This window comes from Gordionus sp. m RMFG-2023, chromosome 1, assembly GCF_954871325.1.
Source record: "Gordionus sp. m RMFG-2023 chromosome 1, tfGorSpeb1-WG-v2, whole genome shotgun sequence".
Lineage (NCBI taxonomy): Eukaryota > Metazoa > Nematomorpha > Gordioida > Chordodea > Parachordodidae > Gordionus > Gordionus sp. m RMFG-2023.
The window spans coordinates 92965760-92985931 of NC_088775.1; the positions used below are offsets into that span (position 1 = coordinate 92965760).

Consider the following 20172-nt stretch of genomic DNA (forward strand, 5'->3'; position numbering starts at 1 on the left):
ATAACTAGGCCTATTTAAAAACGAAATACGGAATGAATATTAACGAATAGTAAATTATTCGACTTGTTCGAATACCGGAATAATTATCAGAGACCTCCCGGACGTATTATAATGTTTTAACTATACCCGGGCCGGACCGGTATTTCTACAGGTCCCTGATAATTATGAATATTTTTTTTTTTAAATAGAAATTTTATCTGTCGATCACCTATCAATCTTGCAGATGATTCGAATTACTAAGGTTATGCCTCAACTGCTTGTCACATGCTTTTTATTCTTAGTTGGAACTGATTCGCTTGTCAAAAAATGGCGAAGAAACGCTAAGAAAAAAAAAACTCTTTCCCCCCCCCCTTAAAAAATTGGTTTCGGCGTGATAAATGCCATTTGAATAACGCATTTCGATTTCGTTAAGAAACGTGATCGCGTGCATGTTTCGTTATCCGATACTCGAACTTTCGAATCCGGTAAACAATAATAAAATTGTTCTATTCGTTCAGTACGAATAGCGCGGTATTCGATTAGTACGTTCGTTTTTTGTCGACTATAGTATTCCGTATACGTAACACCTGATTCATAGTTCTAAGAGATGTCTATTCGTGTCATGAATCCACCAGAAAAGGTTGATAGAAAAAATAACAGAAAATATGGAATTTTTTTGCTCACTCCCTCCCCCCCCCCACCTCTACCATTGAATATTATACTTTTCCCTTCCTTGCAAACTATTTATCAGACAAAAAGTTCAAAATTTTACTTCCGGTCGCCCGACATTTCGAATTATTTTTTTTTTTAGAAAATTTTCAACTTCGATTAATTGGAATTTAGGATAATTAATTCCCCGGGAAAAAAAAAATCTTTTAATTAAGATATTTAAAAAAAAAATTTACAAAATTTAATTGAAAAAAATAGGAGAAAAATATTTAAAAATTTTGAGAAAAAAAAATTTCAAATCCGAGAAATTATTTTCCCAAGAATTATTCGTGCCAGATAAGATAAGATTAAGATTTGGGGATTTTTTTCTTTTCCGGGGAATGACTCTTAATCTACGATGTAATTCCAATTCCACTAGTCCTCCTGGCTTGGTTCGATTTAAAATTATTATTATTATATTGATTTGGATTTGAACAAAGGCCTTCTTATATTAAAAAAATAAAAATTATAATATTTTGTATGTGTTTACATTAAAAAGTTTTATTAAAAAATAAGAAGTATATTTATTAAATTCATGTTATAATAAATATTAAAATATGTCTAGGTCTACAAAAAAAAAATTTAGTCATCTTCTTATAATAAATTACATTCAATTTTTATATCTTTCTTTTTATTGTATTTAATGGAAAATTGCATAATTATTATATTAAAATTATAAATAAATATTTATCTCCCATTATAGCTATTAAAGAATACCATTCGAGATTTTAACCTGTCACATCTCGTTCCATTCGATCACACATCCAATCTCGAGAAGCGAGAAATTACAAAATTTCGGTCAATTTATTTTCTAAATTATGAAGGAACGCCGCGAAGTAGATGCAAGTAAATACATTTTTTTAAAATATATATAAAATTTTGAAATCTATAAATTTCCCGCGTTTTATTTTGCAACTTCCGCTTCCGACAATGTCCACCTGATTAATAAACAAAAATTAAGAAAATGGCGGGGGGGGGCTGAAATTAGTGGCATAATGATTTATAGTGGGGGAGGGTTAGCTGGGGGGGGGAAGTGGCGGTAAATTGGGATGATAAAAAAATAATGAATGACGGCTGCCTCTCCCCTAGCTCGTCTAGGGATTATAAATAACTTTTCTAAATGGAACGCGATTTTTTTTTTAGACTACGACAACAAAAAAAAAATGATAGGAATTTGAAAGGTGTCTATCAACCGTACATCAAAATCAATTCTATTATTTTTTTAAAAGAAAAACATGTGTGGTATTTTTTTTATGGCTACTTTTTATTATGGTGCTCTATTCAGAATATTTAGAATTAGTACTCGGTAGAATATCTAAGGAGAAAGAAAAAAGGAAATCATGACTCATCTCTATCCCTTCTTATTTCCGGTTTTCTGCCTTGATTTGACACGGAATATTAATTTGAATAAAAAAATTTTTAAATTTATCGATTTTTTTATAATTAGATTTTTTTATAATTTTAAAAAAAATCAATGATTTTTAAAATACCATCCTGTTTATATAAATCGTTTTATGCACATGGCTTCTTCCTATAAAAAATCCGCGAAAAATCTTTACGGAAATAATTAATTAATAATTATTTTTTTTTTGGCGGGAAAATTAATTAATAATAATAAAAAAAAAATTTTTTTAAATGAAAAGGAACGAATGAATTTTATGGAGATCGCGTCAGATGATTCGCCAAAATTTTTTTTTTGGCTCTTTAATTTTTATAAAATTATAAAAAAATATTCTCAGCACCCCCCCCCCCCTCTCCCCTCCCACCTTATCTCTTCCAATACTTCCCCAAATAAAATAGAAAAAGTTTTTTTTAAATCAATCATTTCAAGATTGAGGTTTTAAAATACCCTCAAAACTAATTGATTTGTTTTTTTTATAGGAATAAATATCGATATTATTAAAATTAATAATATTATTTCACCTCAAAAAAACATTTTTTAAAAATTTTTTATCGATATCTGAATGAATCCATCATTATTCCTGGTTTAGATTATAATAATTAAATTATTTATAGCAAAATCAATATATCTTTGTGCGATTTATTTCCTTTTTTGTATTCTCAATTTTTTTTTTTTACCACCTTTTATTTTCAAATAATTGATTTGTCATAACAAAAAAAAAGGACAATATTAGGAAGAAAAAAAAAAGTATCGATTTATTTTTTTTATTAATCTCCAAATCTATAATCGATATTTCGGGTTTTTGACTCGCTAGCTTATTGAATAAAATAAATGTCGAATGATCTTGTTCCCGAACGGGATACGTCCAAAATCCCGGATAATTCCAAAGAAGCTTATCCTTTACTCCAATCAGCTAAGACCCCATATAACGCCGGACAGAGTTATAGGGAGGGTGAATACGACCCCAATAACAAAAGTAAACATAAAAAAAAATAGATTTTTAAAATTTTTTTTTTTTACTTTTCAATTAAATTTCGCCACCTTTCTAAACTTTTATAAATGAAAAATAAATTAATAAGCCATTTTAAATATAAAAGATAAAAACATGTCCAAAAACATGAAATATTTGATAAATTTCAAAAATTTTGAAACTTTGCGAATTTTTTTTAAAAAAAAACATTTTGGACACAGCCCTATAATTATAGTTCTTAGAAATTGAATTTTAATTTTTTTTATAAGATTTACGTGTATTCGTTCTTTTTTTTTAAAAAATTTGGAATTTTTTTTATGGGACAATTTTTGACATTATTAAGTTTTTTGTCGCCAAAGGGGACAATATTTGACTAAAAAAAATTCTTATTAAAAATAAATGCGACATATAAATATTTTCTATCAACTTTTGAATATAAAATTAAGACATATATATATAAAGTTATATAAAATAATTCTTATAGACATACATGACTTTATTTTCTTATTATTTTAACCTTTTTTTTAAATAAAAATAATAATAAATTAATAAATAGAGAGGGAAAAAACAAATAAAAAAAAAATAGTTTTAAAATTGAATAGAAAAAAAAAATGAATGGAGAAAGATTAGAAAATTCATATGTATTTATATTTAATTTTTCAAATAATTTATTTTGTTCAAAATTAGCCTAAATGAATAAATATTAGACCTATTTATTTCTCCAGAATATTTATAAATGGCATAATGCTGACAGCGTCGTCAAAATGCAAATCAGCTGGACCCGCCATTTTGGTTAAGAAAAACTATTAAATTGTTAACTCGTTTCTTCCCTATTATCTTGATGATCAGGCAATGCTTTAATAAAGCTTAATTGGTCTCGTTTAAAATTAAAATGGCGTCCCCAGCTGTTTTTCGTCGATGTAAACTTTTAATTAATGCGTCGTCTGTCTTAGGCATTGTTATATGTCATTAAATTGATTATTTATTCCAGCATACAGTAAATATAAACATTTTCGTATTTCCAACTTGATTGACATTTGGTATTTTTTCGCGATAATATCAGTAATCTAGGAAGAAAATGGCGTTCTCCACTTCCTTGGACACTTTTTACGAAGTGGGGGGGGGGAATATTGAGAATTTATTTTTATTGTCATAATTAGTATGACGGGTCAATCCTTGACAAATCGACCAATGAGAAGCCATTTTTGACACTCATACGATTGGAATGAATGCAATTTGATTGGGTTATAAATTTAGCTTAAGTCAGGGTTTCGCAGACTGATCTAAATCAATAAAAAAATCTTCAAAAATTATTTTTTACCTTCATTTTTTTTTGAGAATCCTTTAAGCAGGCTTTTTGATCAATTTATTCCCAAAATTCCAAGTATATTTATAAACAAAATCTTTAAAATGCTCATTTGAAGATTTTTGCTTTATTCTGGAAATTTTAAATCTTTTATTAGATTCAGATTCAGAAATTTATGTATAACTTCCGGTAGAAATTTGAGCGCCATCTTTTGGCTGAACTAGAAATCTCTTGAATTACTCAGTAAGTATTTGTTCGTGCTAGGAGTTACTTAATATTCAGATAAAAAATAAATCAAAATCTTTATTTGTAGTCGCCTTCTAGACGATGATGATAAAGTTCGATAATAATTTTTTTTTTAAAAAAACGGCTAACTCCAATATTTTATCCAGAAAGATCTAACACCAGCCTGAAGATTTTCATTCGTAGATTGCAGGAAGGTTTGTATCACCAATTAGCGAAATTTCAACTGGCTTAAATATCGAGTTGACCGTTTTTAAAATCGGCTTTAATCGTGTCATTCACTATTCCATAGTAAGAATCGACTAAAAATCGATTTGATTAAAATCACTCCGATTTTTTTAAAAAAAAAATCGAATATAATTAGTCATTTTAAAATCAATATTTTAATATCGGTTTTAATATATTGAATTTGATCGAAATGATATTTAAGTGAAAAGATATATAGTATAGGCTTGGAGTTTCAAAAATGTAAAATAGATATTAAATTACTGCTGATTCTTTAAATTATTTAAATTTATTCTAATCAATCAAGTTTGTTAAAAATTTTTAAAAAAAAATGCAATTCTAACAAATAATCTATAATATAAATTACCGTAATCAAGAAGTTTTCGTATAATCTTGAATGTTAAATTTTATTTTTCCTATCAACTTCTCTATCTTCTTAATGTTAAATAAACGGATGGAGACTATGTATCTCATAATCAGAGTTGTTAAAGGATCTAGATACAAGTATCTAGATATTAAAATGTGGTATCTCTATCTGTATCTAGATAGATTTTTGATTAAAATATCTGTATCTAGATATTATTTTAGACGATGTATCTGTATCTAGATCCATTTAAAAAGTATCTTTTAACAACTCTGCTCATAATGTTAAATTTTCAGAAAATTTTTTGTTCATCACGCGATTCGAACCTATGACTTATAACGTTTTTAAAGGCAAACGTTCTTCCCACTCAGCCACCTTCTATATTTTCTTATATACGTTATTATTTTGCTATTAACATTTATTTTTCCAATTAATTTATATAATTTAGATCATATTTGTGTTATATTAAAAAAGAATACTAACATCAACTCAAATTATGGTAAAAAAATGAATATTATTAATTTTTAAAAAATAGCAAATTAAACATTAATTTTAGCTTTAAGTATTTATTTTACATTCAATCGAAGTAAATATTTTATTAATTTTTATAAAATTATTTTTACATTACTTGTTAGATAATTACAAATAATGTAAATTATTTACCATCCCCAAAATATGGCAATAAAAAATTTTTTTTTAAATATCAACCACAAGATATGGGAACACTGCGAATAGTATCGAATACCTATTTATCGATATCAGAGTTGTTAAAGGATCTAGATACAAGTATCTAGATATTATTTTAGACGATATATCTGTATCTAGATCCATTTAAAAAGTATCTTTTAACAACTCTGATCGATAGCTTCCCATGCCAGAAAATTAACCTCCCTCTCTAATCCCTAAATAATTATTACATTTAGCCAAATCGAAAAATAAACATTTATCCCATATCACCACCCCAAAATATGCCATTATAAAAATTTTTTTATCTCAACGACAATATTTGAACTCTGGCAATGACACACAATACCAATTTTATCAATATCTACGCTACACTACATATTTGATTACAATATCATATATTTTACGCTAAATAAAAATTTCATATAGTACAAGATTTCATTGTTCCAGTCACTCTTGACGGATTATCAACTAGTATATTAATAATCACAAAATCAAACGTCCGCCTTTTCCGCTCCTAATCGGTTCTCTACGCTTAAAGATTAAGAATTCCCAATGACGAATACTCCTTTCCACTGAATCCGGAAAGGGGGGGGGGTGTTGTGAATAGTTGTTTTTTTTTAACCATATTAGAAAGAAATATTATTCTAAGTTTAAAATTTTTCCGAACAAAATTGATTTTATTTAGTGTATCAGGTAGCGGTCGTAACTTTATCCTACCAGAAAAAAAAAAATTGGGGTTTTTTTTTCGAGTAGCGTCTGTGGCCTTAATCAGCTGAGTGAATTTTGGGAAGGAGCGGAATTTACACAACTGTGTGGGCAGCCATTTTATTTATTACGATAATCTTTTATTATGTTCGTATTTTATATGCGTAATATGTTAGCGTCGATGTATTATTTTTTTTTTTTGAAATAGTATATTCCATCACGTTCGGTATTACCTATCTCATGTGAATCGTAGACAATTTCGCTTGCTAACCTTTGAGTCATAATTCATATGTAATATATGGAAAATTTCTAAATATAAAATTATGGGTTTATGGGATTATTGTCTGAAATGTCTCTAATCTTTCTTTCTTTCTTTCTTTAAATATATATATATGTAGGAATATGTCATATAAAAAGATGCTAGGCTATATATATAGTATATAATTTTATATAAAAATATAGCAAATGAAGGTAAGGTATTTATATATAAGAATTTTATTTTTATTAGAAATCATAAAAATATAACTATATATATAAAATAATTAATATTATAAATAATCTCATTAAAAAATTTGATTAGTTAAAAATATTAATCCACTTTTTTTTCCTTCAGCATAATACATATATGCCATATTCATGGTATACCAACCAATGGCATTTCCCTTTTCTCCTAGGCCATTTATAAAGAACTACGAGATCCAACAGAAGATACAGATACTTCCATATCCACTAGTTTAATTAATGCAGGAAGGATGAGAATAATGACATCTTCGAATGCATTTGTCACTTATCGTCAAACCTTTTTGACACTATCAATCAGGTCAGCTTGCTATTTCGGAATATACGAATGCCTGCTTGATATTCCTATTTTTATAATTTTAAACGATCATTTTTATCTTGTTTCGTGGGTTTGATTGCTTCAAAGTCATATGAAATTCATCTCAAAAATTTGGGTTAATTTAAGATTTTATTTTAAAAATTACCGTAGCCCATTCAGTTGTACACACGCACATCTGAAATATATCTACCAGTGGAATTGTATCGAATACCTCGTGGTGTGATAAGGAGATTTCCCTTCCTCTTGTTTCAGCGCGAAATTCGCGAAACGTATTATTTTTTCGAAATATTTAACAACACATCTTCCCACGTTTTTTTATGTAGATTTTAAAAATAACGCCCATTACTTTGTTTTCCAAATTCTTCCTCATCTTTGATTCTCAAGTGACGAAATTTGTAACTGAGAGTTGACACTCAAGTTCAGCAAGATAGTTTTAGTGAGCTCGATGCCCATATGATTTCTGACTCGCTCGTAGAAAGATCCATGGCATCAAGGCCAACTGTGTTTGTATGTACAACATGACCAAGTTTAATTAGACTCACTACAATCTGCTCTTCTATTATACAGAACGAACTTTCTTAACTTCGCGATCACCATATTATAAGAGCATTTCATGCTTACCCCATAGAAGGCTTAGCATGCTGAAGACTAGTCTTAGAGCCCTAAAAGGATTAAGATTTATCCAGTTTGACTAAAAATTGTGGCGCTAACAGAAACTGCTGAAAGAGGAGGCCGCGCAGTGTCAGTTTTACGTGGAGGTTTTACCAACCGCTATTACCAAATTACCCGCTTTGTCCTTTAAGGTGATTAACGCGTATAACCTTATGTAAACCCCTCTAAAGATTTTTGCTTATAGTTAGGCAGAAACGCTTGGAACATCTATTCGCTCAAATCTCTTATTTTAGCTAAAAATCTTAATCGGGCCCTGTTTACAATTTTTTTTATGTGCACCTTTTGTTGTTAGGTCTCCTCGAGATCCTACAATTACAGTTTAAAAAAAAAATGTCTCGCGTAAATATTCCTTTTCGAGATAAGGGCATGGCCACTCATCCCCGTCTAGTAATTTTTTTTTTTTTTTACCTTTTGGTTTTTAATTTAAAAAAAAATTGTAAAGGAAAATAATCAGAATTTGGAAATGGAAGTCGAAACACTGGAAAAAAAAATAATCTAATCTTCTCTTGAAAGAAAAGAGAATCCCCCTCTCCCGTTTAAAATGTATAGAAACCGGATATTGTTTAAAAAATCTTGTGCGATTCATTCCATAGATAAAGTTTTGAATCAGGATCTGTGACTCTTAGAATCGGGACAAATCAAGGAACTCGAATCATTTTTTTCTAGTCCAATATCTCTAAGAAGAATTCCATTTTTTTTTTGATTAATTATCAATTTTTGTACCAACAAAAATTCAGAATGGTAAACTTAGGGGAGGAGAGGGGAAGGAAGGTTACATTTCTTGGGAGATTTTCTAATCACTTTCCCGGAAATAGATTTTTTTGCTGGATTTTCTAGATTCCTGTTCTCGTAACTACTCTGGTAATTTAGATTTACAACTACAACACAGCATTTTTTTTAACGCTTATTTAACATCGAATTTTATAATAAAAATAATCAAGACAACTCCTAGAAGCAAATTTTTTTTATATTTATAATAAATTATAACCACCCTCCCCCCCCCTGTCCTCGCGAGCTCTTCTGAATCGTGATTGGTTGGAACTTGCCTTGAGCGGCCAACCCCAAGATCGAATTTTCTCTAGAATTTAGTCTAGAAATTTCTATTTTGTATTTACCATATTTTTTTTTGCTTACTAAAATTACTACTCGAACAATATTTAAATCTTCTTTTAGGCCATGTATCTATTGTCCAGATACATTTGAAAAGTATCTTCTTTTTTTTTGTTTATTTAGAATGGAGCCTATCAGCTCGTCACACTTTAGCCCTCATAGGGTTCCTAGGGTTTGTTACCGTTTACGCCTTGAGGGCTAACCTCAGCGTGGCCATCGTAGCGATGAGCAACAGCACCCACGCAAAAGATTCCCACAAAATTTCCAAATGCAAGGTGAAGGAAACAGCTCACGTGACACAAAAAGTTAGACCCGATATAAAGGTTAGCTATTTTTTTTTTATTTTGATTTCGCATCTTTCTATATTCGCCATTTTTTAAAAGTGCGAACATATGGAAGGGGGCCTTATTTTTTGCGAGAATTATGTTTCGGTATTATGTACCTATTACCAATGATTATCAAATCATCTGAAATTTGCAGGGTAGGTGTATTCTACACATACCGGAATACACTTTGGCAAAATCGGTTAATCATAAAATGTAAAAAAAAAAGAGTGTTGTATGCTTATTTACCAACTTTAAATCATTTACTTTTGACGAGAGACCGTTATAACTGTCTAATACTTTGACTTTACTCTTTTGATAAACGAAGCTAGGAGAATTCAATTGGGACAGCTTGATACAGGGTTATATTTTAGCCGGTTTTTTTTACGGCTACATATTCACCCAAATTCCTGGCGGATGGTTAGCCTCTTATAGCGCGAAGTATACCCTAGGTCTCGGGGTATTCTGGACCGCCTTTTTAACCCTCTTCACCGCGATGGCGGCCCGCATGAGTCCATACGGCCTTCTCGTTCTCAGGGTGCTGGAAGGATTGGGAGAGGTGAAATAAATATATTACGTTTTTTTATTTTTTTTTTCAAGTTCCCCAACCAAACAATGTGATTGGTCGAAACTTATTAACCAATCCCTTTTATATTTTTTTTTAAAACAAAAAAGGGTGTGACCTTTCCCGCCATGCACGCCTTGTGGGCTAAATGGGCTCCGCCTCAAGAGAGAAGTAAATTGGTCGCCTTCACTTACGCGGGTCAGTATTACATTTTTATATGCGTGATATTAACGGGTAAGTAGTAGTTTAATTATTAAAGTTTCAGTTTAACCCTAACGAATAACCCCTCTGTAATTTCCAGTTAACCGTGACAAGATGGGGTTATAACGATATCTCGAAGATGTTTATTTTATGCTATGTTATGCCCATTTTGTTTTTGGAATAAACGTTTTTTCGGGTCTTAAATAATTTATTTTAAATACAAAAATAAAATTACTATTGATTAATGGATCAAAAATCCCATATCCTTCCATAATTTGTTTTCCGGCTCAACATGAAAAATTCGCATATTTAATTTATTTATTCCTATAAAACTATTCATTAAAAAAAAATACCGATTCGATTTTTATGATCATTTCCGGTTTTAGACACTTAAAATTTTTAACACAACATTAAACCAGTATACCACTTTCTAAAGGCTTACGACTTACTTATATAGAGAAAATTTAAATAACCCTAACCCTATTACAACTCTAAAGTCCTACCACTAAGCGATATAAAGATATTTAATTAACCCTAACGCTATACCCCAATCATTAAAGCCACCAATCTCTTATCAGTGTTAAGATAGATAAACATATAAGATAAAAATACTTGAAAAATTTTCCCCGAAGTCACATTTCAATTTAAACTCGATTTGGATTGGCCGGATAGTATCGGCATCGGCCGGGTGGAGTGAAAATGTTCCTTTAAAACACGGAAGGGAGAAATAAAATCGATCTTTTTTTGTGTAATTATAGGAGCTCCTATGGGTAACGTTATAGCGTATCCGCTCTCGGGTTGGCTCTGTCAACACGGATTTGCCGGCGGATGGCCATCGGTCTTCTACGTTATGGGTAAAAGAATTTCCGTTCATTAAAATTTGAAAAATCTATTTTATCCAACAAGATAGGGTTTGGGAATTAACTATACAAATCAAATACGGCGGACCTAACCGCATTTTTGGCGGATAAAATAACGGATAGTTGTATCCTGTACAACTCTTCAGTAGCGAGTGGCGATAAGCTAGATTTGTTTTTTTTTAAAAGATGACGAGGAGTCCAAGAAACATTTTTTTCTGAATATACGCTAACTCTAAGGGTGACTCCTTGAACCCTGACTTATTTTCTAAGAATAATAAATTTATCCATGATTTGAGTTCAGATCGGCTAGAACCAAATCGGTTCCTACCTTTTATAGCTACTCGGTATTTTACAAATAAGATAGGTCTCGCCACGCTTACCCTAAAATTGTAGTGATATAACTATTTTTTTTTAAATGACTAGATTCGATTTAAGTTTAAAAACCGATCTAATTGCAACCGATTACTACGTTTTTTTTAAAAAAAAACTGAACTGTGGAACAGTTTTAACCGACCACGGTTAGTTTAAACCGTAACTTCTGGCCATTTAATACAAACCCGCTAAGTTTTAGCCTTAAAACTGACGTAAAAAAACCGTTTCAGTAGGCCCCGATTCAAATTCGAGAGGCTGCCCAAAAAACTCGGCTAAACCGTATTTTAGAGATGGCCAAAGTTTGGATGATAAGTTTTAGCGACGCCACCTTCACTTGATTTTACATGAAAATAATTGAGCCTAACATAATTATGTTACGAAGGGTTGCTGGGATGCATATGGTACATCTTTTGGCAATTTTTCGTTTACGAAACGCCCGCTAAACATCCCCGCATCTCCAAGGCGGAACTGGCATATCTGCAAGAAAATATATCGTATCAGGACGAAAAGGTTTTTTTTTTCCTTTTCGATTTTTCTAAAAATTAATTTTTATTTGTAATTTAAAATCGGTGAGCCAGTTTAACCCCCTCCCCTTTTAAAAAAAATTTTCTTACATCGGTTAATGGTACGGTTTTCGGGTTCGGTTCGGTTTTGTTCGACCCGGGCGAACGTTGGAAAGCCTAACTCAAAATTTTTTTTTTTACATAAAATTTTCTCGTTTTTCGCAAATTTTTGATAGAATTGCTCCTTCGTTTTGTAAAATATTAGTGAATAAATAAATAAATATCTTTATACGTGTACATAATATAAGCTACCCATTCCTTGGCTGAAGATCTTCGGTTCCATTCGCTTCTGGGCCATAGCCGCCGCTCATTTTAGCTACAATTGGGGATTTTACACCATGATAACCATCTTGCCAAAGTTCTTTAGGGACGTCTTGAATTTGAACGTGGAATCAGTTAAGAACAATTTTTTTTTTTTTAAAAAAATTTTAAAAACATTAAAATTTTTAAACCAAGATTTTTTTTTGAGAAATGCATCAATTTTTTTTTATATTCATGACCTAAACGATTTTTGAGCTAAGGAAGGCGATCGGGCAAGAACGGGAGATTTTTCCGGAAGTCACGTGATTCACGGTCAGAACTTCGCTAATCCAATAGGAAAATTATATCGATATATTTGTTATATATTTTAAAAAAAAACAACATTAGAACGGACTTTATAGCGCTTTGCCATTTTTAGCGCAGTGGGCCATGATAGGCTTATCGGGAGCTGCCGCGGATTTTCTAACCAAGAAGGGGATGAGCATCACTCTCGTTAGAAGGATATTTAATACTTGTGGTAATATTATAACGCCTTCTTAATTTTACGTGATGGAGGAAAAGGAGATATAAATGGATAAAGAAATGAATGCGAAGAAAAAAATAAATGAATTGAAGGGAATAAATAAGGAAAAGAATCGAGAGGAAACAAAAAAAAAATCCATTTTTTTTTATACGCCTATTTTTCCGATGCGTTCCTTATTTTTAGGTTTAGTTATCCCGGCTTGCTTTCTCATAGGTGTAGGTTACGTCGAATGCAACGTTCCGCTTGCTATAAGTCTCTTAACGATAGGCGTGGGATTTACAGGTATGGCTCATGTCGGGTTTTTCGTGAGCCATTTGGATATAGCTCCTCCTTTTGCCGGTTAATATATAGTATTACTTTTTTTCTAGCGTTTTTTTACATGGAATATAAATATCATTTTCGCTCGATTCGTGTTAGCGTTTTCTAACATGCATTTTGATTATTACTGCGAACGGGATTCTAAGGTTTCTCAGAATATGGAATCTGGCAGGGCTGGTACCCTGACCGGGCTCATTCGTGAAAAATTTCTGTATCTTATTTTGGGATGAACAGAAATAAGATAGAATAAAACATATAAATTAAAAAAATTATCGTTTAATTGCTGAATATTCAAAAATTTAATAGATTAATGTTTATGATTGGGCAATTTTCATAACAAATTCGATAATCTTTCAGCCCTATAATCCTTTTACTTTCTAGATAAAATTTTGTACACAGAGAATATTCATTAGTAGGACATCGGATCCTAAATATTTAACATTCAAGTACTGACAGATTTTGAGATTAGCAGTGGTTAAAAAAAGACCTTTTTTTAAAAAAGATTTGTTATCTTTTGTAGCTCTACTAAACACTTTTTTAAAAAAAATTAGAAAGAATTTCATTTATTATGATAAAAAAATTTAGGCCATGGCAAACCAGGCCTATTCATATTTTTTTTTAGCAAGTGGAGTGCTGGCTTGGCCCCCCTTCCCATATAATTGATTTTGAGGGTCTCTAACTATCTTTCCCTCGTATATTGGCACATCAAAATGCAGGATTTTCTAATGAACCCCGCTTAATTTATTTGGATAAGCTATGGGCCGAACTTGAACTGAATTTCGATGTTACGACTGAAATATTATAAGCCTAAAAATCAGCTGTTTGCTACATACTGTCTTGCCAGTTCAAAAAAAGTGTTTTAATTATTTTATTTATTTAATTTAATAATAATCCAAACTAAACGAACTTAACCATTTACGCCATTTTTTTTTTGTAAAAGGAATGTTGATGAGCCTGACTAACACTATAGCAACTATCCCGGGTGCCGTTGCCCCGTCCGTGGCCGCCGCCATTACCAGAGTGCACGTAATTATATAATACGAATGAATGAATATATTGCCCGAGTTTAGAACCCGGGCTAAAAAGGATTCGCTTCCAAATCTGACGGGTGCCGGACTTCCGGTTCTGATTCCTATGACCTAGAAAAAAATTTTCCGTTCCGAAATCTTAAATGCCATGAAGGACAGCCATATTGTGATTTTTTTTATTTTTTTTTTTGTTTTTATATCTCAGTCAGATGCCGAACACTGGCGCATAGTATTCTTCATAGCTGCCATGGTTTACATTGCTGGAGCCGTGTTTTACTTCTTCTTCATATCGGGCGAGGAGCAGTCTTGGGCCAGGGCCCCTAAGGACAGAAACGTGTCTCCTAACACCAAGCCCGGTGCCCTCACCAAAAAAGGCAATCCGGAGATTACCGTCGGACCTGGGGCTAAAGGCTACGCTCCGGTGAGTACCACGTCTTCCCCGAGCGATAACGACACCGAGTTGCGGAATTTGTAGATGCGGGAAGGGGAGAAAAGAAACGGAAGCTGCTTTCGTGTATGTAGGGTGACAAAAAAATTCGGAAAATTATTATTATTTTGTTTAATTATTAAGTTTTAAATATAAACATTTTTAAATAAAAAAATTCACCCTTTTTCCTCATGAATTTTAACAAAAAATACTCGTCCTTCTATATTTTATATTATTCTAGTCATGTCAATTTTCTTTTGTCTTTGTAAGTAAAATATACATCATTTATAAAATATAATCAAATATTTATTTACTTTAAAACTCCATATTTCTCAAAATGAAAAATCATTATTTTAGAATTTTGAAGTTCTATCTACCTGCCAAAGGGAATACGATTTTATTTTATTTGATATGTATATAAATTGCGACATTTTTGAAATTGAACTCTTAGGACACTCCCATAGGAATGTAGATTTTTGGCCAATTTTTAAAAAAAATTTATAAGAGTCATATATTGTAATATTAAATTTTTACCCTTTTTTTTCTTATAATATTTTATGCAAATATTTGTATATTTAATGGGATTGATGATGTAATTTAGAAATTAAAAATTTGTGCTTTTTTAGTCTAAACAATTAAATTCGCATAATATGTTCATTATAATAATAAATATAGAATTTTTTTATTATTTAATAGTATAAATTAAAATTATTACTAATAAAATTTATCAAATGCCTATTTTTTTTGTCGATTTTTCGAAAATTTGATGTAACTGAAATGCTTAATTGTCCCATCTCCACTTTTGGTGATTTAACGAGAGGTTTTATTCGAATAAAAATATATGAAAGGAGATTAGATTGTTAAGTTTCTAACACAGATAAAATAATCTATCATTCGAATTTATATTGTAAAATTATTTTATGGAGACGACAGTTTGTACCTCTTTTTGATTTGCAAATTTTTCGATAATAAGTATAGAGTGTGCTCTGAATTAGAGATCAACAAATCGGCTCGACCGGGTTTCGGGCGGGGCCGGTTTTTAATTTCGGGTCGGGTTTAAATTTTTAAATAAGATATCATAGTCAGGTCAAATTGATACATTTTAAAATTCTTGCAAGAAACGATTCGTTAATATTTCGGGTTGGACTTTTCGGGAAAAATCTTTCGGAATTAGGCTGGGTACCCCCTGAAGCAAAAACATTTTTTTGAATGTCTCTCTGGAACGATTTCTATTATAATTCTATTAAGTATTATTATTTAGATTAGATTTTTATTATTTAAAAATTAATAAAAAAAAAACCATCTACATTTCTATTAAACTAGTGGCTATTTTAATTTTTAGGTTAGATTTAATACAATATTATAAATTATATTTTCTACTTATGTCATCTTGCTAACAGGTCCTGTGGTTAAAGATGGAATATCAATATCACTCTTAATTACTAAATATCATCTTAGCATTAACAGTTGAAGCTTAAATTAACCCTAATTTAAATAAAAATAACCCATTTATTAATTAATTAATATAAATTAACAAATTTAATATTTTAATTACTCGATTTAAAAATTATTAATATACTATATTATTCATTTTATTTTAATTTATAGAATAGATTTATACAATATTACAAATTATATTTTCTACTTATGTCATACTTGCTAACAGGTTCTGTGGTTAAAGATGGAATATCAATATCGCTCTTAATTACTAAATATCATCTTAGCATTAACAGTTGAAGCTTAATTAATACTAATTAAATAAATTTAAATATGATCAATTTATTAATTCATGTAAATTAACAAATTTTATATTTTAATTAGTCGATTTAAAAATTATTAATAAACTATATTATTTATTTTAATTTATAGATTAGATTTATACAATACAAATTATAATTTCTACTTATGCCATACTTGCTAACAGGTTCTGTGGTTAAAGATGGAATATCAATATCGCTCTTAATTACTAAATATCATCTTAGCATTAACAGTTGAAGCTTAATTAATACTAATTAAATAAATTTAAATATGATCAAGTTATTAATATAAATTAACAAATTTAATATTTTAATTACTCGATTTAAAAATTATTAATAAACTATATTATTCATTTTATTTTAATTTATAGAATAGATTTATACAATATTACAAATTATATTTTCTACTTATGTCATACTTGCTAACAGGTTCTGTGATTAAAGATGGAATATCAATATCGCTCTTAATTACTAAATATCATCTTAGCATTAACAGTTGAAGCTTAATTAATACTAATTAAATAAATTTAAATATGATCAATTTATTTATTAATTCATGTAAATTAACAAATTTAATATTTTAATTAGTCGATTTAAAAATTATTAATAAACTATATTATTTATTTTAATTTATAGATTAGATTTATACAATATTACAAATTATATTTTCTACTTATGCCATACTTGCTAACAGGTTCTGTGGTTAAAGATGGAATATCAATATCGCTCTTAATTACTAAATATCATCTTAGCATTAACAGTTGAAGCTTAATTAATACTAATTAAATAAATTTAAATATGATCAAGTTATTAATATAAATTAACAAATTTAATATTTTAATTACTCGATTTAAAAATTATTAATAAACTATATTATTCATTTTATTTTAATTTATAGAATAGATTTATACAATATTACAAATTATATTTTCTACTTATGTCATACTTGCTAACAGGTTCTGTGATTAAAGATGGAATATCAATATCGCTCTTAATTACTAAATATCATCTTAGCATTAACAGTTGAAGCTTAATTAATACTAATTAAATAAATTTAAATATGATCAATTTATTAATTCATGTAAATTAACAAATTTAATATTTTAATTAGTCGATTTAAAAATTATTAATAAACTATATTATTTATTTTAATTTATAGATTAGATTTATACAATACAAATTATAATTTCTACTTATGCCATACTTGCTAACAGGTTCTGTGGTTAAAGATGGAATATCAATATCGCTCTTAATTACTAAATATCATCTTAGCATTAACAGTTGAAGCTTAATTAATACTAATTAAATAAATTTAAATATGATCAAGTTATTAATATAAATTAACAAATTTAATATTTTAATTACTCGATTTAAAAATTATTAATAAACTATATTATTCATTTTATTTTAATTTATAGAATAGATTTATACAATATTACAAATTATATTTTCTACTTATGTCATACTTGCTAACAGGTTCTGTGATTAAAGATGGAATATCAATATCGCTCTTAATTACTAAATATCATCTTAGCATTAACAGTTGAAGCTTAATTAATACTAATTAAATAAATTTAAATATGATCAATTTATTTATTAATTCATGTAAATTAACAAATTTTATATTTTAATTAGTCGATTTAAAAATTATTAATAAACTATATTATTTATTTTAATTTATAGATTAGATTTATACAATACAAATTATAATTTCTACTTATGCCATACTTGCTAACAGGTTCTGTGGTTAAAGATGGAATATCAATATCGCTCTTAATTACTAAATATCATCTTAGCATTAACAGTTGAAGCTTAATTAATACTAATTAAATAAATTTAAATATGATCAAGTTATTAATATAAATTAACAAATTTAATATTTTAATTACTCGATTTAAAAATTATTAATAAACTATATTATTCATTTTATTTTAATTTATAGAATAGATTTATACAATATTACAAATTATATTTTCTACTTATGCCATACTTGCTAACAGGTTCTGTGGTTAAAGATGGAATATCAATATCGCTCTTAATTACTAAATATCATCTTAGCATTAACAGTTGAAGCTTAATTAATACTAATTAAATAAATTTAAATATGATCAATTTATTAATTCATGTAAATTAGCAAATTTAATATTTTAATTAGTCGATTTAAAAATTATTAATAAACTATATTATTTATTTTAATTTATAGATTAGATTTATACAATACAAATTATATTTTCTACTTATGCCATACTTGCTAACAGGTTCTGTGGTTAAAGATGGAATATCAATATCGCTCTTAATTACTAAATATCATCTTAGCATTAACAGTTGAAGCTTAATTAATACTAATTAAATAAATTTAAATATGATCAATTTATTAATTAATTAATGTAAATTAGCAAATTTAATATTTTAATTACTCGATTTAAAAATTATTAATAAACTATATTATTCATTTTATTTTAATTTATAGAATAGATTTATACAATATTACAAATTATATTTTCTACTTATGTCATACTTGCTAACAGGTTCTGTGATTAAAGATGGAATATCAATATCGCTCTTAATTACTAAATATCATCTTAGCATTAACAGTTGAAGCTTAATTAATACTAATTAAATAAATTTAAATATGATCAATTTATTTATTAATTCATGTAAATTAACAAATTTAATATTTTAATTAGTCGATTTAAAAATTACTAATGAACTATAGTATTCATTTTTAAATTTAATTATCATGTCTCTTCCTAAAAACATTTTCATAAGGAATTTTTTTTAAGGTGTATGTTAAATTTTTTATATGCTAAAAATTGATTTAGACATATAGTCGACTATCCTCTATTATATATAATTGATTACAACTTATTGGGTGAAATGCCACTTTTACAGACATATTCGATTGTTACAGAATATATTACGGTTAATATTTTTAGTAAACTTTATTAAATCAATGCCTTTGATAAAAAATATAGGTAATAATTGACATTCAATTCTTTAACGCCATCTATTAATTTTTATAAAATTAATATTAAAAAATTAATTATCTTATGATTCATCCCATGATATATAATTATCCCACAATGGATGTAATCATTATTATTATATATATTTTTTTTTCTTTGAAAATGAGATAAATTTTTAATACGAATATATTTTTATTACAAACTTTAATTTTAAGGTAATATATAAAATCTTAATTTCTTTTATCATATCCCTCTGGTTTTTATTTTCACTTCAGATCCAATCTCAATATTCTCTATGGGAGGTTTGCGTGTCTCGCTAAAAGAATCGTGGTATTGTTAAAATTTATTTCCAGACCCAACAAACTTACAGTTTTAGTAAGTTGATAAGATTGTAGGTTTCTACCAGGTCTTTAGTAATAATTATTACTACATCATTAGAATAGGAAATAATCCTATTCACTAAATGGTGCATATTGTTTTAAAAATGAATTAAGTACCAGTAGATTGGCAGCACATCTAAAGTATCCTTCAAAATTTTGATTCATTACTATGTTTTACTCCTTTCTTAATTTTAAAAAATGTTTAGAAGATAAATTTTTACGAATTTCAGACAATTTTACCGCTAACTTTTGAGTGATTTATAATTTATATGAAAAATCTAAGGAAAAAACGAATATCAATTATAATAAGTTCAAAGGTTCATGAGGAAATATTATTAACTTCACAGGGTTAGGCTTTTCAAACATCATCATGGCATACATTTCCGGTAAATTCAAAAATTTTAATTTTTTAAAAAAAA

The 20172-nt window shown here is 28.5% G+C and overlaps 1 protein-coding gene across 1 annotated transcript; it reads left to right on the forward strand.

Annotated features, from left to right (window-relative positions):
- The first annotated feature begins 1292 nt into the window (after positions 1-1292).
- LOC135922690 (sialin-like) lies at positions 1293-14767 on the forward strand. Its single transcript, XM_065457120.1, has 11 exons — positions 1293-1533; positions 9333-9532; positions 9861-10091; positions 10208-10295; positions 11057-11152; positions 11913-12040; positions 12342-12488; positions 12742-12871; positions 13061-13216; positions 14136-14221; positions 14429-14767. The coding sequence occupies exons 1-11, from the start codon at positions 1506-1508 to the stop codon at positions 14696-14698; spliced, it is 1560 nt and encodes a 519-aa protein (XP_065313192.1). The 5' UTR covers positions 1293-1505; the 3' UTR covers positions 14699-14767.
- The last annotated feature ends 5405 nt before the right edge of the window (positions 14768-20172 follow it).